This window comes from Batrachochytrium dendrobatidis (genome assembly GCF_000203795.2).
Source record: "Batrachochytrium dendrobatidis JAM81 unplaced genomic scaffold BATDEscaffold_5, whole genome shotgun sequence".
In the NCBI taxonomy this organism is placed as follows: Eukaryota; Fungi; Chytridiomycota; class Chytridiomycetes; order Rhizophydiales; genus Batrachochytrium; species Batrachochytrium dendrobatidis.
The window spans coordinates 801,442-823,811 of NW_006281103.1; the positions used below are offsets into that span (position 1 = coordinate 801,442).

Below are 22,370 nucleotides of genomic sequence, written 5' to 3' on the forward strand. Positions count from 1 at the left end.
CGAGTGTTGGTTGAATACAAAACGCTTCTTTGATGCAAGTTTTGACTGTTAGATTCAATGTTGAATTGGGCCAAAATGTTCAATAAATATTTGGCCAAAATACTTTGAATTCATCAATTCAAAATACTCGAAAAATATCAAACTTCAGATAATTAACTGAAATACATGTCGCCAGCCAGTCCTTGTAAGAAAGAATCCGCTTCTTTATTTAAAGAACCGCCTTTGAAACGCCAGTGTTTGGATACTGAACCTTCTCAGCTCGTCAATCAAGTAGAATGCTCTTTATCCACTAAACCGCATACTCGAGAGATTAAGAGTGATCCTTTCATGTCTGATAAAGCAAGAGAACCTAAAGATCAAGTGGATCCCAGCAATCTCAATCAAAGTGACGACAGCAATGAGGACGATTCGGATGGTGAAAAGGAAACCGTTGATGTCGATTTCGATTTTAACGATCCCAAAGAAATTGATTTTCATGGCATTAAAACTCTACTGCAACAAACTTTTGTCGAGGAAGCAGACAGAGTAGATGTATCTGCATTTTCTGATTTAATTATTTCTCAAAAATCTGTTGGATCAACCGTCAAGGCTGATGGCAATGTTGATCCATATGCTCTACTTACTGCAATCAATATGACCCACCATGCTGTATGTAACATTCCCATTGTCTATACTGCAATTCAGTCATTCAAATTTTATTGATGCTAATATTCAAGTGTATTTTAATTTTTTATCAATAGGAACTCGCATGTGTTCAACATCTGCGAGAATATTTACTGGAGAAATCCAGAAAAAATACCAATGCGCATGCCACATTGGAACGTCTGTTTTCCAACAAAAATGAACACCTTGCCATCGTTTTCAACGAAAGGCTCATCAACATGCCACCTCAAATCTCCTTGCCCATGTTTAAAATGCTTGCCGAAGAGCTAGAATGGGCTCAGGACGAAGTGAGTTGGCATTTCGTATTTCAAGTTGGAATAGAATCATGCCAGTATAAATGGATACTGACCATGTTCAATTAGGATCAACCTTTTAAATTCAGTCATTTGATTTTTATCTCAAAAGTATACAAGGAGGTGGAATCTACTCTTGATAAAGAAATATCTACCATTGATGAAACAGAAATTCAGGCAAATGGATCCATGCCAGCCCCTCAAAAAAAGAAAAAGATGAAAAAGGTAAATTCATTGATTCTAGACTGTATTTTAGTATCAATTCTATAGATCCGGCTTAACATCTCAATTACTTGAACAGTCGGAAACACCAATGTTTTATTTTCAACCAGAAGACGAATTAATTGAAAAGTACGCCGAACTATCCATTGACTACAAACTCGCACAAAAGCAATCAACAGATTCTCGAAGAGCTTTCCATGATCTAGGCATAATGCCATCACGTCGTATTCTTGTAGTAAAGATGAGCAAATTTTGCAATATTATCAACGACATGGAAGACATGCTTGCCTAAAAATAGTCGGTTTAATAAATCATTTTTTTAAAAATAGGATAAGCTTATTTCATTCACATGCGCTTCTTTTTTGAGTACAATTTATCATGGGAATAATGTGACTGATTGCTGAATTTTTTGTTTGATCCTTGTTGATAATCATAAGAGTTGGAGTAGTTTCGCTTTTTTGGTTCGTTACCATGCTTTCCAGGTTGATTGTTATTTGATAGTTGCTGTGTTTCATTTTTACGATTATTGGTCATACCGGAGCTGGACGATTTGCTTGGTATGTCATCTATAAGATTAGAAAAAGTGGCATTACTACCAACTTGAATGTCCTTGGAACTGATCTAATGTTCAAATTGAAAGTGGTTGTGCAAGGTTAATGATAGAGTGCAACACAACGTCAAGTGTTTTGCAATGCAAATATTACAATCACCTTGAGAGTCAAAGATCGTTGTTTGGCGTTGTTCACTAAATTTTTCCAAACAGGATCAGTTTTTAATGAGTGAGAGTTGCCAATAATAATGAGTGAATGCTTGGCTCGGGTTAGAGCCACATTCTAAAACAGTGATGCAGTTAGAACAATGTCTTGGTTATGTATAAGCAATAAGAAAATAAAATTTTCAATATTTAAATACCATTCGCCGAGTGTCGCTGATAAATCCAACGCTGCGATCGGTATCTGATTATAAACCAATAGGAAAAATGAGGTTGTATTCAAAAATACCAGGCTTACAAAAATATAGCATGCTTACCTTTACTCGCTCGAACACAACTGAGTAAAATAATGTCCTTTTCTTGGCCTTGAAATCCATCCACCTAATCATTGAGACGCAAACAATAGTTAAAATCCAATCAAGTACAATTTACAAACTCAACAAAATCACCCATGCATACAGTATTGATATCTACACTATTCAAAATAGCGTGACCAAAGTGCTTAACAAACATATCTCGCAATTTTCGTGCTTGAAGCTTATAGAATGTAATAACTATCAACACAAACGGCACGGTTAGCATAAGCTACAAGTCATGCCACAAAAATCACAGTTTTATTCACTTACTTCCGATTCTAGCAAAAAACTATCAAGTAAAAATAGTCAGATTTGATAAACTTGCACAGCTAACATGATGATTTATAAAAATACAAACTTTACCTTGATATCAGGAAAATTGGTACATATGGTTTTAACCAATCCAACACAAAGTGAAGCTTCTTCGTGATTAAACAAAGATTTCCTTGATCCAAACTGCTCTTGTCCAGACACGGCATTTAAAAGCAAGTATGGAGGGAAAAGTCGATGACTATGCCACGGAGCTGAGCAAATGGTATTCAAGCCTGGCGCGTCCTTGAGCGCAGAGTTGTAAAAATTAAGACTCGGAAACAGTGATATATGCGGATGCATGCGATACTGAATGCTGATTTGCAAATGGTATCAAAATGATTTAAATACTGAAACATTGGCTACTACCATGACAAGAAATAAACCAAAACTAACCTGAGCAGATGAATCGAGTCTTTGCAGCTTTTCATTAAGCGCTGAAACAGACTTTGATCATAAGAGTAATCTTGCGCTACTTGTGACAAAATTGTTGGTGGTAGCTGATTCGGATCTATAGTTTCACCATGTGTTTTATTGGATAAAGTATGAGATTTGATCAAAACAGAATTTTAAAACGATATAAACATACCTCCCACCATAATACATTTTTGTGCACCATAGCACAATGGAATCAGACAACTTAGTTCAACAGCTTGACACGCTTCATCCACAATCACCTAAAGTTAACATATCAGTATCACATTACAAATAAACGTACTCAAAAGTAATGCAGCAATAGACTTACTGTATGAAACGTACACTGTTTTGCTTCTGAAAATTGATTATGCCCAGCACCACTCAAGGTAGCCAAAACAACATCTGCTTCAGCCAAAATCTTTGCACGAATATTTCGCTTTGCACGCTCAAGCTCTACTCCACCATCATTTTTTGACATTGCCTCATTGTCCAGCAATTTAGCTAAAGCAGCCATTCGAGCACCAATCTCGCGAAGTTTGGTTGTAGATGGTGTGGGTGTTTTGCCAGAAATTTCAATGGGTTGATCTTCAAATGCACGAAGATTATCTCGCTCGCTTTTTAGCTGTGCCATTTCTTTGAAAATATCAGATCGGTTTGTGCCTGCATCGTGAATCTTTGAATCTGCCTTTTGGTAATCAATATCTGTTTTGAGTCGCTCCTCTACAAGATAATCCTATTCAAACCAAAAATGTCATGATGTGTGCAAAAAAGCAACCAAGTGTAACATTTTCAAAGCCAAACACAATAAATGACTTTACCAAGGTCACGCTTTTAATATCTGCGTGAATGGCAGTCGTGCCAACTCGAACAATCTTTGGTTTATAAATCTGTCCCTTTAAATTGAGAATGCCATCAATCAACCGACGAGCAATTTCGTCAATTGCTGCGTTACTTGGAGCACAGCAAAGAAGGCGTTTTTTTGATGCTGGTATATGTGATGATGCAGAACTCGTAGCAGCTAGATTTTGTTGATGTGAATTTAACCTTTCGTTACTTTTTCCTGGTAAAGAAATAACTGTAGCTGTACACTGCAGTGCTCCAATCAGACCTAAAATGGTTTTGGTTTTGCCTGTACCAGGTGGTCCTACAAAAAATTCAAATATAAAAACCCAGTCAACAACGTGTCTGATACAAGCTGGGTATATTGCCATCAAAAACATACCTTGTATCAACACGAATCCAGATTTACACTCGATTGCTGCAGCAATCGCATTTGCTTGCGGAAAATTTACCTTTAAATTCTGCTGATATTCATCCACTCTGGCCTTGTTTGGAGCAAGTTGTTTAGTCTGTGCAGGCTGAAGTATCTCTTTCGATAACGGAATAGAATTAATTGCAATCAGAGTGCGATATTCTCGCATAAAGGTTGTAAGAGAAAACACTAGTGTGGCATCCCATTTCGATTTAGGTTTTAGATGAGGTATTATTTGCATGCGATTGCCAAGAAAAGTTTGACAAACAACGTATACGTCGTTATCCTTGTATGACATGCTTCGAATGCAGGCCAGTAGCGTTATGTTTGATTCTGGCATAGTCAAAAGCAAAATTGTATTTTCAGACAGTTGTTGAAGTTTCATATCGGATGGTTGAGCCAGCAGCGTTATATCTTGGTTTGTGAATTTAATAAAGATTATTTAAAAACCCATAAAAACAAATCAGCAACTAAAAGACAAAATCATATTTAACAAGCATGCCATAAACTAGCTAGATCTATCAATATCCTACCATGCATATCATCGACCATTTGCACAGAATGAATTAGTATCACAATCGAGTCTGAATTGTGCAATTCATCTCGCGCTTGAACAAATTGTTGCCAACATTCCAAAAACAAAAGAGGCTCAAAGCAATTGATATAGTCAATGGGCAGCTGAAACATATTAGGTACAACTACCATCTTTTTAGATTTTATATTAGATGGAAGCTGACTTGCATCCATGGAGATATCCCACGATAACACAATTTTGTACAAATCTTTGATTGATCGAAGTGGTTTTACGGGCGTGGACTTCATTGTAGCAGCTGTTTGAATTAATCTACCCATGCGTGATGAGCTGTTCATGCTAAGAGGCAAATCTATTGTTTTAACCTGGCGTCTTTCGCGTAGCTCGCCATTTTCTATTGCTGTAATACGAGCAGAAGGTTTCACTTCAAACGTAGTGGTTGTAACTGATGCTGATGTTGAACGAACAGGAGTGATTGGCTTCATAATATTAGATCGTCGACAATGAACGGCTGCTTCGGCGCGCAATTGCTGAAGTTTGGACAGTTTACCAGATGTAGCCGAACTACGGCTTTTACTACCAGATAAAACGTTACGAGGCAGTGCAAACCCACGACGTTGTAAAATCAAAGTATTGGTTGAGGATGTATTCCCTGGTGTAGATACACAACCATTTAATGGTTTAGATTGTGTATAATTTGAAAAAAGTGGTTTTGTAAAAGTATGTTCATCAGACGTTCTTGGCAGATTCTCGTTTGGATTATCTAGAAACTCCAAATCTGAATCACTGAAATCATCCTCGCTGGAATCAGAACGAGAATCACTATTGGATAAGTGTGTTAGGTCTTGACTGATTAGTGCTATTTTAGATTTATGCACTACCGCTTTAGATTTCGATGTAGAAGTAGTAGACTCGACCTCATTTGCTGATGATAGTGCCAAGCTGTTGTCGGTGGTCGTAGGCTGATCATTTGGCACGACTTTTTGACTTTTTGCTTCATCAGAAATTGCAGTGCCGTTGGATTTAGTATTTAAAACAGACTTTTGTGATTGAAATGATATTCCATGGTGATGCTCTTGCTGCGAAATCCACATTGCAAAATCCATACTTTGTGAATCATTCATCATACTGCACAAAGTCGACAAGCTGTTAATTTTTTCAAACAGCTTAAATTCAAATATTGCACAAATAGTGGTAGACAGTGATAGTATTTCTAGAACAAAAGATAAAGCAATGGTTTTCAACTCAGAATCAGTTGTTTTGGTCCATGGAAGTAGCACCTGAGTACATTCTTGGCACCAATCAGACAGCAAATTTTGCTTTATATCTGCAGGAAGAATATTTTTATGGTACTGAAACAGCGTGCGCATAAAAACCAAAGTATTGTAAACAAGCTTCTTGATCTCCTGTGAGGAAAAGCACGCATACTTTGCCCATCTCAAGCACGCATTAAGAATAGAGAATGTCGTCAAGTAGCAATGTAGCCATAGATTTAATGAATGCTGCGTCGTCCACATAGACTGGTCATCAGATCTAGAGTCAATCAAGGAGCTACAATGCTTTTTCAAGGTTTGAACAACGATCGTGTCTAATAATTCAACAACCGCATTTGCAGAATGAAGGCAGTTTGTCGGCTGGTGACAGTTTTTTTTGAAATAAATTAAACAATTGAATAATTCGTTTAAAAATTGAGTTGGATTTTCCATAATTTGAAAAGACAAGACCTCTGAGAAACTCTCTTGAGATCCACTGTGAATAAAAATGTCTCGGGAAATAGTCTGTGATTCAATATCATTGAATAAAACAAGACACAGTCTTGTATTCAAATCAAAAGATACTGAATGGCCGAGCAAAGTGGCCTGACGAAGCCAGCAGCGAATAGACAACACAACATTGCCCAATGCTTCAATATCTCCCGTTGAGTTGGGCGACAAATTATAAATAGAAGCACCACGATCAATTGCAGATGAAAATGTCAAAGGAAGCACTGAGCGTACAAGAGCGGATAATGTTGCAGGCTCAAATGGATATGATTGAAGGTTGGTCCAGCCTAGACTACCTAAAGTGAAACAAGTGTGTGGAGTCGTGTTTTGCTCATTGTGTAGTATCTGCTGTACATCCTGTTGAACTGCAGCTTCAACAAGGCCAAACAAAGTTGTATTGATGAATGCATTTTTTTGGCCAATCAAATGTATCAATGGATTAATGGATATAGAGAGACGCAAATTCTTGATTTCAAGAAGTTTGACAAGAAAAAGATCCATAGTCTGTTTAGCGTGTAAAGTACAATGCAGGTAAATTAGCCGCAAGTCCTCCATGCACGGTAATAGCCAGTCGTATAGTTCAAAAGAATCAGTCGTTGATTCTAAAGATGGAGTGAGTAAAATAAACTTGAGAATTGTATCACACAAAAGTTTTATGCGCGAATTATTATGAGATTTGAGTGGAGCATCAATAGTATTCCAAGGTTTGCAAAAAAGATCCACCACATCACGAGACTTGAGGATGTGTGTTAATATGATAGTGCGAAAGCTTGTTGGACATTTACTTGAAGACAGCCACTGTGTGGAAGCAGAGTTGATTACAATCTGAAAAAACTCGAATTTAATCCAAAACTCTTCAGCGTTATCTTTGGACAATGCAGAGCATATCAGTCTATCTGCATCTGGCATAAGCTGATCAAAAAACTGTTTAACATCACTCTTTTCGATCATGGCGCAAAACAAAGCAAATCCTTTCCATAGAGCATGCTCGCTAGTTGAAATATTCCATCCATCGTTTAAATTCAAATGATTTTCTTGACTGTGATACAAAAGTCTAATTTTGTGTATAATGCTCAATAGAACATTTGCTAGATTGGGTAAAGCCGACATTTTAATAGGAATTGCTGCTTGGAGAATGCAGCCTTGTGCCCACTCACGCACTGCTGGAATGCGATGAACACTTAGTAAAACAACTCCTATATTATAAATCAAGATGGAATTAGAGTCGTAAAGGCTGGATACACAGTATCAGTGGAACATTGCAAAACACTATGTATTTCTACCTGGGAATACCAAGTCACGAAGTTTAAGTTTAGATTTTTGCTGTACAGACAATAGTAAAGAAGTAAACGAATGGTCTATTGAATCAACACGCAATGAAGCTGGATGATTTAAGATCTCATAAATGATAATAAGAGTATCTTTTCGAAGATTTTTTTCTGCTACAGGATCTGATTTGCACAAGGCGAGTGCTTCTAAAAACCTATTGAAATAAAAGCATATATAATATTTGATAAGCAACTTTGATGGAATGACTGTGACTATGCCTGACATATTTGACAAAAACAACTTTACTTTGACAGGGTTGATGCGTGACGTGTCAGATCCCAATTCTCCAACCAATGTAAACTGTTGTATTAAATCAATATAAACAAATTAGCAAATCAAGCAAGAAGATTGATTGAAGATCGATCGTATGTTTCCATAGACTGGATGAGTAACCTACAATTTATCCAAGTTCTGCTTGAGATACACAGAAGAATATATTTTGAAAAAAGAAGTTCTTGCCACTAATAGATTGATAAAAAGTAAATCTCTAGATTAGCACCACCTCATCTGTAGTTCATGGATTTAAGATCTTATCCAAGAATGACATACGATAGTAAACATTGATGCATTCGAGACAATGGGAGAGCTGTTTGGAGAGAATATGTTGAAATTGATTGACTGCCGGACTGGATTCAGTCAAGGACAAGACGAGCATGGCTTCGACAGCAGCATCTGGATGATTATGAAAGAAGTGGACGGACGGACCACTTTCTGTTACAAATGCGCACAATCGATTTAAAAAGTCTTGAGCAATGAATAGAGTTAGAAATTAAAGCGATTGATGTATTGCATGCGCAGAGAGCACAAACCTGTCCGAAGCGACTCGTTGTTTGGATCTTGACGAAACAGATAGAGTGCAGTATATAAATTATGCGAAGTACTGTTGAGATCCATATTAGGAGCGAATCAACTTCTTCAACAGTTTGTAAAATCAACCATTTCATGTCAAATGTCGGTAAAGTCACGTGCAGATGAATTCATTTTATTTCAAGTTGGCTTGCAATTCTGCTCAAACGACTCCTGCCATCGTTGCCAAATGAAGGTGTTCGAATATATTCGTACGTTGAGAAACAGTCCTGCGCTTGCCAATCTGGGAGAATGGCATTCCAATAACATGGGTTATAGAAAGCTAGGTATTGCTACTGGTTGATACAGTTGTTTTGTCTTGACTGTCTTGTATTGGCAATCTGATTCTTTGCAATGCATTCTTGTGCTTCCTGTCAATACAACTCATTGGGTTTAATCTAACCATATCTACTCGTTCATTTTGTTTTCTCAACTCAACCGCATAGGTCTGCGCTATGACGATATGGTCCCTGATAACAGTTATATCATCAAGGAAGCCTTACGTAGACTTCCAGAAAAAGAACTCATGGAGCGCACCTTTCGTTTCCGTCGTGCCCTTTCGCTGTCCCTGATCAAGCAAGAGGCTCCCAAGGATGAATGGACTACTACTGCACAGGTAATCCTTCAACTCTAAAACTGTTGCATTGGCAGCTGTCGAATCAAATGTCTGGCCATGTTTTGTTTTTTGCGAAATTTACTATGCGTCAAGATCTATTGCTAATTATCTTGCTATATCTACCATGTGGTTTTAAAATACTCGATCGTGCCAATATAGGACGTTGCTTACCTTCGCCCAATGATCAGCCTGGTTGAGGCCGAGGTTGCTACCAAGGAAAACTTTGACAATCTCACTTCCATTCCTGCGGCTTTATTGAAGCGAAACCGAAGTTCGTGAAGAATAATATTCATATTCTCACTAAATCATATCTTTTATTACTATTAGTTTGATACCCTGTTTCCAGTTTTAGTATCTGTATGGAGAAAACAGATCTACACCCTTTCCATATATCACTTTGTCCTTCCAATCCGTAAACGGATCAGTTTGTGCATTCCGTGCTTTTCGCTTGAGTGATGGGAATGTCAATGCATATCGTTTAGGATCTTCATAACCATGCACACCTGAAAAATCGAGCTAATTATATTTCGAAAATAGTAGCGTAAAGCAGTCAATAGTCAGTATTTTATAGATTTGATGGCTGGCATATAAATAGTCGAGGCTTATAGGATTTACAATGAGATTTAAACCACATACCTCGGTTTTATTACCAAATGGAGGAGGTCTGTCTGTAAGCACTTGCAAATTAATCTCCATAGATGGCTCTTGGTCCGCAATGATCATATTGATATCTAGCTCAGGCACCTATTTTTGCATATTTGGTGTTGTAAATATACTTTTAGATTGACTGCACTAGAGCCATTATACACAAGACTTTCAAATACTTACGCTAAGACAACCATACTTGATCACTTCGTGTATAATATGATCATCTGGTATAGTGTCCAAACATTGTTCTTTGTTCTTCAGCTCAATAAACTATACAATACATTCCAATCAACGAGTTAATAACGGATATCTGCAGACAATAGAATTTCAAAATCCATCATTTTGTTTGGTAAAACTTACTTGATCGAATGCACCATCGATGGCTGAAATATCAATAGGCGTTGCTGATTGACTCAGCTCGTCTAATGCTTTAATAATTTTTAATCTTTCTAGAATTTCTGGCGTTTCTTTCTGAATGATGATGGCTTTCACTGTCGCAGCCGACGTAGTTTTTTCTGAATTGACGGTTTCTCGAGATTCGTGCTTGTCCTTGGATTCCGAATGTGTATTTGATCTAGACAAGTCATCATCCTGTAGCAACTCTGATTCACGTTCACCAACTGGATAATTGGCATTATTTAATGACATGCTTTGACTGGCACTTGATAAAGTAGATTTTGCTATGAGTTTTGACTCTGTGGCATCTGTGGTAGCGCCAGTCTGGAATAAAATGCTTACACTAGCATCCTTTTCGACTTGGAATAGTTGATCATCCTCTGTAGTCATTTCTCGAGTCAGTTGATCTCTATTATCTTGCTGAGCACTCTGATATAATTCCTGGCTTGTAGAATCATTGTGTGATACTTCTTGGATCAATTCTCCATTTAGATCATTAAAAGGCACATTAGAACTCGGGTCTGGTTCTGTTTTGGCACTCTCCATTGTGTCATTGGTCACCATTTCAGCCTGTCCCAAGGACGCTTTGTGTTGAGAAACTATTGAATCTGAATAGCCATCCGTGGCAGGTGCTGGAGTGTAATCCGGTTGGGAAACAAATAAGCTTGCATCAGTCTCTTGAGCAATATCAGCCGTTTGATCGCCAACTGGATCTTCAGTTGATGTGCATATATCTACTTGAGGCGTTTCTAGTTTTGGAAAATCACTCAATGTACCGTCAGTCAGTGCCGAGCCATATCGCAGATTTTCCTCATGTTCAAACAACTCCATCGGACTTGAATCCACAAGCATCCTTGATGTAGCGCTGTCTTGAGCCTGTTTAGTTGGTAGTCTGGGTAGCTCAATCACTTCTTGCAAGTTTTTACTGTCTACCATGACTCCACACTCGGTGCCAAAAATAAACTCTTGTGATTGAGGCGGTTTACCGTGTCTTTGGAAATAGTATAGCTGAGAAATCAACTGTGCAATTTTTATGTCCATTGCAAAAGATCTGTGAAATCGTTTAAGCAAGTTGGAAAAGGATGAAAGGAATGACTCGACATGGAATGGATGAATGGGTCGAGTCTATGACACCCAAAATGCACGCATTATTTCAAATTAGATATTACAGTGAAAATGCCATAGTTAGTGTTAACAGCATGGTAGAAAGCGTTCAGATAAATCAACTTACACATTCAATTTGCTCATTTTCAAGAATTGCTTTGCTACGCTCTGTCAGTGTAATTTTAATACCAACACCTAACATATTAAAAGTATGAGATCATCACAATTGCAGTACCAATAAAATAACGAATGCAATAAAACATTACCAGAAATTGGGATGCAAAATGATTGCTCTTTTGTATCAAATAGCAAATTTGCGGTAAAATGACCAACAACAGCAGCGGAAAAGCCAAATACACATTTGGCACTTTGCCAGGGACCAATTGCAATTGATTCCGGTGCAATGATTTGACAGATTCCCTGTTGTAATTCGGTTTTTGAAAAATTCACATGGAGTGTTACATCCCCGCCATTATTAATTGTAACAGTTTCGTAAACTCGAAGATTGAACGGGCACCTTCCTGATATATTCAAAATAAAGGTATTTAGTAAAACCCACAGCAATTTGTGCAATCCACAGAAACTATACTTGCCAACATTGAAACTAGTTGGACTCACGTCAGTCTTCATGCTACCACCAACACCAACAACGACAATTTCTTTGTAATGAATTCCTTTGCATTCCACCAGTATGCTGCTGGAAATTTTCCCCAGCATGCTAGGAGTAAAAAACACTTCAATCTCCATGACTTCTTTTGCTGCCAAAACACCACCATTAACTACAGTAGAGAAATTGATATCTTTACACGGAGGAATAGTAAAAAACACTGGCACTTTTCCCTTGTTTTCAATAATAAACACATCTCGATATTTAAATCCAACAGCACACACGCCATAATCCAAGTACATATTGTTGACTTGGATCTCGGGAAACATGGCTTTACCGCGCACAACAACCTGGTATTTTCCAATATTTGTCACCATGGACAGTTGAGTGCGGAGTTCATAACCACCTGATGGATTCCATTGAATGCTTACAGTGCCTGTTTCTTCGCCTAACACGCGACCTTGAACAGGAAACACTTTGAGTGGATAGGTTGCCTTGATTGAATATTCCAGCGGAAACCGGCCATGGTTTTTGAACGTGAATAATTTACTTGTAGATTCCAGCACTGGACATATTCCCATATTCACCAACGAAAATTCTTCTGGGTGAAGTACAGTTTCTTCGCACTGTCCACAAACTTTGATATAATAGTGCTTGTCAATCAAGTCAGTTTTCACAACAAGCTTTTCGTCAAATGCAGCCACTTCATGTCGAATATGCGTGACATTGAGTGTTACAACTTTTCCTGCTAAAAGTATACCTTTTGCTGGCGAAATATTAAACATGGATGGTTTAGCTACATCTTTGACATGGTATGACGTTGGTACTGTGCCCGTGTTTTTGATTACAAGATCCATAGACGGTCTTGTAGTCCTCTCAAACATTCCAAAATCAATCTCGGTAGAATTGAATTCCAAAGTAGCCACGCCAGCATGCACCATCACTGGAACCTTGTGCGTACTATAGGGTGACGAAACTGAAAATACCACTGCAGTTCGAATCTCGTGCGAAGGCGTGTAAGTGATTGCAACAAAACTTTCACTAAATGGATCAATCACCAAAGAAGATGGATAAAATTCTAAATCAGGAAACTCTTTTTCAAGCTGAAACTTGACCGGATAGTTGACATCACCAATGTTTTTGAGACCAAGTTTTTGCTCGTACGAGTTGCCTATTAAACATTCAGAAAACTCGAGTGCAATTTTTGAAACAATTAAAACGGCTTCACGACCGAGACCTATGAGCTCTATTTCGTAGGTTTCCATGCTTGTACCAATAATAAGGCGGCCTGGCGATGGGTTTTCCTCGTGGGGATTGAATACGAGCGGGAGGTTGTAACTCTTGCCTGGAAATAAGGACACGCGCGAGCTTGGCCATTCTTTGCCTTTAAAAAACGTATCCGTTTCAACTACTTCAAATCGTGACAGATGGAGAATAGCATTTCCTTCGTTTGTAATAGGGAGAAACGAGACTGTATCCTTTCCAATCATACAGTGACCAAAGTCGAATCGACGGTACCGTGACAATGATGCTTTGGCATACCCACCGCCTCCATACATTTTGAAGCGGATAGGCTGTGAGCAATTGGGATCAAATATGACATCAGAAGATTGAATTGTTTCGTCAGCCGGCTTAAATGCAAACGCAATGGACAGGGTTTGACCAACTTTAAGATTTCCTTTGCTTGGCATAATAGTCAATCCAACATTGGTGTTGATGAACTTGAATGCAATGTCCTTGTGTCCCACATTGGTAAAGCTTCTTGTGATATACTCTGTTTCACCGAGTGTTTGACGGTAAAAGTTAAGTATACGAGTATCATCACAAACAATATTAACAATCTTGGGTGTTGCCGTCAATGAAATTTCGTGTCTGGGAGTATTGGGCACATCTGATTTTACCAAAAGAGTAGCAAGAAACGTATCCTCGGTTCCCAAATGCAGCTCGATATTAAATGTGGCTTCGCCATAACTCTGCAAAGTCGTGTCAACTGGGTCAACTTTGATATAGGGGCGAAGACAAGAAGATGCTTGGCTAGTCAACTGGGTAGACGTGATAAGATGATAAAACATTTGCCTCCGTTTAAAATGCGTAGAAAATGCTGGTGCACCGCTTCGTTTTCCCAGCTGTATTGATTGATACCCAATCTCTCTATCCAAGTGGGTATTCGGAGCCATGGTTGGATTTTCTTCAGTAGCATTCAAGCCTGTTGATAAAGGCCCGTTTTGTGTTGCACTGCGTACAATCTCCAATTCTTTTATAGTCGACTTGCGGACCATCATAATTATTAACGTCCAATGCTCTTTGGCAGTCAAGGGAGCTTTAGGATCTACATTTCCTGATTCACAAAGATACTGTCGCTTTGCCCATCCAGATCGAGGATCAAGCGAAGTGTAATTGCTTAAAAGCGTAATGTACGCAGATGCATGTTCAGTAGAGTGCCCTACAACGGACCACTCTACAGATAGTTGTGATGGAATCGAACCACCATTTACAATTGTGATTTTTCTTGTATAAGTAAAATTGCAAGATATATCACCAAAGTCGAGATCTCCACGATGTGAAAGTAAAATGGTACCGCCTTTTCCTTTAAGTGGAATAACCGAATTTCCACATTCTGCCCGGATTGTAATATTTCCAAGAGACGTGGTTGCACTACGTGCAAGGAATCGAGTACCAAGCTCAACCGCTTTGTTTGGCGGAAGTGACACTCGCAACATATTATACCAGCTAGTAAATACTCCCTTGTTATTCAATCTTGATTTTTTGATATCCTCTACATCGATTAAACCGCCAAATTGAGTAATAGTATACTCTTCGTTTTCTACTTCAAAAAATGCAACAACGCCAACCAGACCCAAATTCTGAACAAAAAATCGCTTTTCGCATGCACTATTAAAAGGCACCATACCAAAATCAAGGCCCTTGAGCATCGTGTCTTTGTCATTCAAGTAGATAATTTCAAGACGACCCACTCCACCATTGCCTTGAATATGAGCAGTCAGCGATTTTCCTTCCCAAAGTACTCTGAGTGTCGTGTGAAACAAATTCTCCGAATTGGGTTGGAAAAAAACCTTGAGAGTAGACGTACTGCAAGGCTCAATAAATCCGCGCAAGGGAAACACATCGAATTCAGAGCTGATCATGGGCTGCACTAGAAAATCTACGCCAAATAAACCATCATTGACAATCTCAAACAAGTGCGTATATATTGAATTGACTGGATGCACGCCAATATCAATTTGAGGGCTTGATTTGACGGAAATGAGTTGCTCTCCTTTGATATCTCGAAGATACAGCTGTGGGATAGAGCCAGATCCACTGATTTCAAACGTTTCAAAATGATCGCCAAAATATACCCGCACAGATTTTTGAAGCACAGCTGTGGATTTTGGAATATACCCAATAATCAAATTAACCTTGGATCGTGGCGGACAGTTTCCATCAGGATTGTGAATACTAACTCCTTTGGATGCTAATTGCTCTACCCAAAATGGCACCTCATCCTGCAACGTGTCTGGTGTGGCTGCAATCAGGGCATTAAGATTGCGAAGAACAGCTGTTTCGGGGCGGCTTTTAGACTCTGCAATAGTCAAGCGTGCCAAATCACCGTCGTATTTACTCCAGTCTCCATCATCAGGTTCAGGTCGCGCATGATATCGGAATCCTAAATTGCCCTTGTTTGACAGTGTAACAATCTTGATATATGTTCTGTTGATTCGAGAAACCCCAAAATCCACTTTTTTAAGCGGAGTGTCGAGTTTAAGCATAGTGCATCCTCCCACACCATGAACAGTGCCTTTGAAATTCTGAAAATCGTAAGCAAGAACGATTTGATATTCATACTCCAATAACATGGTGGGTGTAAATAATACAGTAATAACGGTTTCTTCGCCAATGCTCAAAGTGCCAGATTTGGGGTCCACAACAATTGGAGAAGGTATATTATGAGATGCTAGCTGCTGCATACTGTCAAAATCAGCATCTGTTTGTACTGGAGATTGAAAAATAGGAACCAGACTGATTTTGTAATTCAAAAAGATGTTACCGTCGTTGCCAATCTTAAACGACTTTTTATAAGTCTTGTTTAAGCGCATTACGCCAAAATCAAGGCTGTCCAATGCATCCGCGGGTATTATAACAAGACGAGGAATACCGACGCTTCCTCTAATTGTTAGCATAAAATTATCGCCACGGCTATCTGAAGATCTTATAAATGCCTTTATATCTAGACGCTCGACTATTTGCGGAGTGTAAACAACAACAATGTCTTTGGTTTCATGTGGGCCAATAATAAGATTCTGCTGATTATCCAGTTCAAGAAATATATCTGGGTGAAAACAATTAAAAACAATGTGTGCCTCGGCTGCTCCTTTGTTTTGCACTTTGACTACTCGGCGATTAGGATGCTTAAACAAAGCTGTGCCGTAGTCGAGCTGCTTGGTAAACACTACCAATTCGGGGTATCCTCCAATTCCGTGAAGTTGAACAAACATGGGATCTTTTGTCAAACTTTCTTCAGAGATGGGTGTGATTTTGAGATGGGAGCGCACGCTTCCAATGGATTTCGGCATAAATTTCACTAATAGGTCTGTGTGACAATCTGCATCAAGAACTCCTTGTTCAGGATCAGCTTGGAATTGTGAATGTGAGCTTTCAACAAAATATTTGAGACATAGAATGCCAGTGTTGCGCAATCGAATTTTCAGCACTTTTTGAGTTCCAACACGCAAGGTACCAAAATCCAAATTTGTAACTTCAAGCACCAAGCGACTCGATGCACCAATTGCGTGTATTTGAATATCTTGTTTCGAAAAGTCTTCGGTGTGTAAAACAAATTGGGATTGTATTTTGTACTGCGCTAGATTTGGAACAAGTATCACATCAACGGACTGTGTGCTTCCTGGCCAAAGTTTTCCTTTCTCTGGAAATATTGAGATTGGATTGGGAATGCAGCTTTTGTTTTTAGGCAGTGCGGGTGGATCGTATTTTGTGAGGGGTGTGTACTGAATACCTACTGGTTCTAGCCTCCATGAAAGCAATTTAGTGCCTGTATTTGTGAATTTTATTTGTAACGTCTGTTCATATTTGTTTTAGAGATAACATGCTGCAATGAATAAATTTTGAATATATGAAATATAATAGTTTAAACACTTACATGACGATTATTAACAGACTTTATCCCAAAATTAATATTTTTATCCCATGGAATTAACGGGGGTTGAAGTGAGCCTTTGATCCACCATGCAAATGTTTGCTTTTGTGATGGTGACTTTATGATTTCCAAAGCAAGCGGACATGTGTAATCTCCCTGTCAACAGTCAAAATGAAATAGCCCAGTTTTAAATCAACATTGTATGAATAATAGTTTTAAATTATATCAAATTTTAGTCAAGTTACCTTTTCGTTGCCGTTAAATTTGAGCACAACTGTAAATGATTGAAAAGGAGGAAGACGCAAAGGGAAAATGGACTGTTTTGCAATAGACTTTGCATTTGTATTAAACTGTCTAGTTATTTTTTCAAATAGTTTCAATCCATCTATTTGAGCTGGCTTGCTATTGGCTTGTTGGAATGAATTTTGCAGCTGAGATGAATTTTGCAACTGTTTTTCTTGGTTCATTTGCCAATCGTGCTCATCCCAATCCATTTCAATAGCATCTGGAGCTTCTTGACCAAATAACTGCTCGTTAAAGTGCCAATTTAGTTCTTCACCATAGATGTATTGTGGTTCCCATGTGACGTATCTTTCATCAATTGAAGACAAACTTGAAATGACTATATCTATCGTCCCTGTGTTCTTGATCATGAGCGTCTTGGTTTTGGCAGATTCGGTACTTACAAATCCGAAATCCACCACGCCGTCAGAAATAGCATTCATTTTTTTCAAGGATAATTTTGAATCCACTGGTTGTGGACATGCAAGATTCGAATCAATAACAAAGTGGCCTCCATATCCCAGCAAACTCATCACATGAGTTGTCATACCAACATTAAATGAAAGCAATTCAGAAACTATTGCATCGGTTTGAGGTGAGAATGCTATTGGAAGTTCGACAGTTGATTTTGCAGCAATTTTGATATTGGTTTTACTGGGAATAATTGATTTTGATGAAGCAAGAACAAATTCGGCATCGATAGAAAGATTATTTAGCATTATAACTGATTTGTTGCAAGTATTTGACACGGCAAGATCACCAAAATCAATCCAGTCTGGGATGATCGTTACATCAGGTACTCCAACAGAGCATTCAAACTGCCATGGACCCAATTCATACTTTTGTCGGATGCGATCGGTTATCTCTTCTGAAACATCACCCAGGTGCTCGCTTGGATCAATATAGCTTGCATGCATCAAACACTTGAAATCACCAGGCTGGTTTGATGTGAATGAAACGTCAACAACTAAATACTCGAAAGGCTTTAGTGTAACTTGCGACACAGAAAGTGAAAATGGATTCCACAAAGTACTCGACTCGTTGGCTCTACTCGATGATAATTCCATATCTTCGCTAGTTGATCGTTTTGATTGTATGGAACTTTCCAGCATGACTAACCGACCTTCCCATAAAAGATCAGTGCAAGATTTGTTTCGAACCACAATCTTTCGCGAAAAGGTTTCCATCACTCGTGATCGTGGAAACTTGATCGAGCTAATGCCACGTCGTAGTTCATGCCAAATCAAGTCGTTTACAACACCGTATAACTGAACACATGTAAACCCCGGGTGATTGAAATTTGTGTCAAAAACAGTGATTGACCCTAACGCAATATGCTCCATTGTTTCCTGCGTTAGGTATAGCGATGGATCGAGTCGGACTGGGATATATATTGTCGATGCAGCAGATACTTCACCATCAAGTGGCACATCAGTAATAAAATGAAAGGAAAGAACAATACGATATCGTTGTGTATCACTAGTTAAGTTTGAAAGAGTGATATATTCAAGTTGCCCAGAATTGCGTGCTTTGGACATTGAGCCAAATACAATCAACTGCGCCTCGCTAATCTGTAGCACTTTGGAAACGTTGGACCAAGATGCTTTGGTTTTTTCAGTTTCTGATGAATCGAGGATGACTTTGAATTTTTCTGGCGGTGTCATTTGTTCACCGAATGGTTTTCGATAAAAGTTTTTTAAACTCGTAAAAGTTTGCGAGTTGGCCAAAAACGCATCATTTGTCACCACACAGTGCAACTTGTGACTACACACTTCGATGTTTTTGGGTTTGGTCATTTTTGTTATTAAAGGTATTAGAAATTCTCCTGCTTTAGAGTGTTTAAACGCGATTTCTATTGAAATGGTCATTTTGGTGCTAAGAACAATTGATATGCCTTGGTGCTCGGTAGTCTGGTGAGGTTTGCTATCAACAACCACGTTGGGCACATTGAGTTTCCGGTTAGAATAATCACTCTCCATGGCTTTGAATGTAATAGGGCATCCATTAGGAACAAGAAGATAGAGTTGAGCAGTTACATGGCCAATGTTGGTTATAGGAAACATGACAGTGGCTGAAGTTCCAATTGAAACCATTGGAAAGTATATATCTTCCAGCACCGGGACAAGAATGCTTGGTCCAGAAAATGCAGAAACATCAATATTAATCGGTGGAGTATTTGCAGCATGAACAACGATTGTTTCTTGTCGTACACCACTCATGGCAGATTCAAAATCAACTAAAACCGATCGTCGCTCTCCTGGCTGCATTACTATATGTTTGTTGTTGTTGACGACCAGCTCGTGTGTACTAGTAGAAAACTGTACAGCCAACGATCGTACTGTATCCAGATTTTGTAGATTCAGTTTCTTCTGCACATGCAAAAAGTAAATATCTGTTGGCCCAAATTCTAGTTTCTGTTCAAGTACTTTTAGAGAAAAAGAACACATGGCGCGAAGGGGAAGACGAGTAGCTTCTCCGCCAAACGAAATAAGCATAATCTCATCCTCAATAGGTCCATCAAGCTCGTGTGCATTGAATTTTACCGACATAGCTTTGCGCTCAAATGGAGAAAGTATGAGTTGAGTTTGTGGAAGATTAAATGCTCCTGAAGAAATTGCTGGATTCATAACAACAATGACGGGACATTCAATTGGCAAAAGATTCACAATTATGAATGTAGATGTACGCAATTGTCCTTTTGGACAAAATCCAAAATCTAGCAAAGGCGGCAGGAGTTTAATAGAAGGCGTGTTGTATGCAGACAGCGAGACCCTATCAAATATTTGTAATCATAGTTGATATCAGCACATCTACAGTCACAATGAAATTGTAATATTTTAAAAAGCACAAATATATCAGTACAATACCTTTCAATAGGAAATCCGTCAGCACGACGAATATTCAAATAGCCGTGTACTTGTGATGATTTTCGATATTGGAATGGTTGTGGGGTAAACGCGACTTTTACTCGAATTGATTCACCTCGGCAAACTGTCCCAAATGATGGTGTCACATAAAAAAGCTGGTGTGGATATACTTGAATGTGAAACGAAATATCCTGCAAAAAAGAGGTATTTTGAAGAAATGTGTCAATGTGGTATGGTGCATGTTTGAAAGAAAGCATAGCCGATTTTAAATTCAAGGTAAGCACTGATGGCATTGGAGTCTCCATTATTGCCACGGGAGTTGATACGGTGTGCATATCTGTCCAGACTAAATGTAGTGTTAGTAACAAAGTATAACATTTGACTTGTGGTGTCTTGCAAACGCAAGTGGATCAAAGTATGCTTACGCGATGGAGTGTATGTATGTATATTTTGACTAAAAAAGTCTGGTGCAATCAAAACACCTGTATTTTGTTGGTATGGAAAGGTAAGCTTTGTATTATTCATGCCAGATACATTTGGATTTAAAACAGCTGTGGTTTCTTTTGCTAAGGATGCTAAAAGGAGTGTTTTTTGACGAGCAGCATAACCCAACTTGTTTGATGTAGATACTTCGGTGTTGCGGTGGGTTGCCAATAGTGTGGCATTTGAGGGCCGTGTATACCAAACAGACCAAAACAAATGGATCATTCGAAGCAAATAGGGGTGTAGGTTGCTTTCAGGTTGAGCAATGCTTGATTTACTCGATGAATTTTCTTTGGATTCAGAAGCCAAAAATGAGGATGAAGTTGACGTACTATTGGCTGTTTCGATTACTTGTTTTTCGTTTTCATAGCTATTTGCTATCAGAGTTTCAATTCGCGAACGATAAAAGTGGTCGATACGCATCCGGTTGCGACTCGTGGTAGGCAAATGTTTTACTAGTGCTTCTACAACTGCACTTATTAACAATGGATGAAGCCTGCTACTGATAATTGCACAAAACACACGATCTACATATTCCATAAAGTGGGACGTGTTGGACTCGGGAATTTGAAAAAAATGAGATAGAGCAGAAATATAGTAGATTCGTGACTGAAAGGTCTGCACGGTTGTTTCTGTTTTGATTTCAATGGTTGGAATGTTGTTTGAGGCAGCAAGAGAATCGGTATTAGGGGGAAAGAGCAGAATAAATTGATCCAGGACAGATTGAAATGCAAGCAGACGAATATTTGTAAAAAAGTCGGGCATCATCATTACTGAAACCGATGCCCCCAACATTTGTGCAGCAAGACATCGTTCGGTCCAGTTCTATTTTTCAGTAATTTGAAAGGTTGGATTGGTGCACAGTAAATAAGATAGCGGGTTCAAATATCGCTTTTAGTTAGATCTACATGAGTTTGAACGGGTCAAATTAAATCCTAAAGTTTATATTTGAAAAAATCCAGACTTAGATACTACATACTTCTGAGCCAGACTGAATGTCTATCAATTGCACAATTAGTCGTGTTCTCTTGGCAAGATTGACGGCTACAATAGTTCTGAGTATTCCCTGAGATATCATTTGAAGAGCCTTTAACCCAGTGAGTCTTATCAAGGGCTCGGGAGACCCAAGAGCAATGATAATAATATCCCAGCTTTTCTCATACTCGTATGGTCTGCTAAAAGACTTGGAGCAATAATACGCGCAAGAAGCATAAGTTTATATACATGTGCTCAAGCAGTAAAACATGACACAATCCTCTTACTATATCTGTTGAAAGAACCTGCCCAGCTTGACGGATAGCATTGCAAGATGGCTCATTATAACAAATATTTTGACCTGAGATGCGTGGCAGCATGATTGATGGATTTAAATTCCACTTGGGAATCTAACGAGTTGAAGTCGGAGCGAAGCGGAGATTTGACAAATTCAAATCAGATCACGTGTGTATGATTTCACTTTTTGAATTGAAATTGATTTGCATTTAAATCAAGACAATTTAAAGGCTGGCAAATACTAAA

At 38.6% G+C, this 22,370-nt stretch overlaps 4 protein-coding genes across 4 annotated transcripts; 2 read left to right on the plus strand and 2 right to left on the minus strand.

The window, feature by feature from the left end:
* Nucleotides 1-417: 417 nt before the first annotated feature.
* On the plus strand, nt 418-1,443 carry BATDEDRAFT_4512 (protein-transporting protein BCP1; the record flags this gene model as incomplete). Its single annotated transcript, XM_006678242.1, has 4 exons — nt 418-648; nt 741-950; nt 1,026-1,181; nt 1,258-1,443. Coding segments are annotated over 4 exons (783 nt in total), but the record flags the coding sequence as incomplete, so codon positions are not given.
* An 80-nt stretch (nt 1,444-1,523) lies between these two features.
* Nucleotides 1,524-8,742, minus strand: BATDEDRAFT_24512 (uncharacterized protein; the record flags this gene model as incomplete). The annotated part of the gene is made up of 18 exons (XM_006678410.1): nt 1,524-1,799; nt 1,889-2,011; nt 2,091-2,134; nt 2,208-2,271; nt 2,350-2,444; nt 2,517-2,535; nt 2,610-2,871; nt 2,952-3,066; nt 3,145-3,232; nt 3,301-3,705; nt 3,791-4,116; nt 4,195-4,638; nt 4,758-7,715; nt 7,803-8,002; nt 8,095-8,148; nt 8,246-8,309; nt 8,398-8,592; nt 8,658-8,742. 18 exons carry the CDS (start codon nt 8,740-8,742, stop codon nt 1,524-1,526), a joined length of 5,817 nt encoding a protein of 1,938 aa, XP_006678473.1.
* Nucleotides 8,743-8,884: 142 nt separating this feature from the next.
* Nucleotides 8,885-9,589, plus strand: BATDEDRAFT_88384 (ubiquinol--cytochrome-c reductase subunit 7; the record flags this gene model as incomplete). Its single annotated transcript, XM_006678595.1, has 3 exons — nt 8,885-8,981; nt 9,141-9,310; nt 9,470-9,589. 3 exons carry the CDS (start codon nt 8,885-8,887, stop codon nt 9,587-9,589), a joined length of 387 nt encoding a protein of 128 aa, XP_006678658.1.
* A 69-nt stretch (nt 9,590-9,658) lies between these two features.
* BATDEDRAFT_34978 (uncharacterized protein) lies at nt 9,659-22,227 on the minus strand (the record flags this gene model as incomplete). The annotated part of the gene is made up of 12 exons (XM_006678514.1): nt 22,115-22,227; nt 21,832-22,035; nt 20,795-21,677; nt 20,370-20,715; nt 17,466-20,274; nt 17,224-17,376; nt 11,725-17,143; nt 11,586-11,653; nt 10,319-11,479; nt 10,139-10,228; nt 9,947-10,054; nt 9,659-9,826 (listed from the first exon to the last, which is right to left on the minus strand). The coding sequence occupies exons 1-12, from the start codon at nt 22,205-22,207 to the stop codon at nt 9,659-9,661; spliced, it is 11,502 nt and encodes a 3,833-aa protein (XP_006678577.1). The 5' UTR covers nt 22,208-22,227.
* Nucleotides 22,228-22,370: the final 143 nt, after the last annotated feature.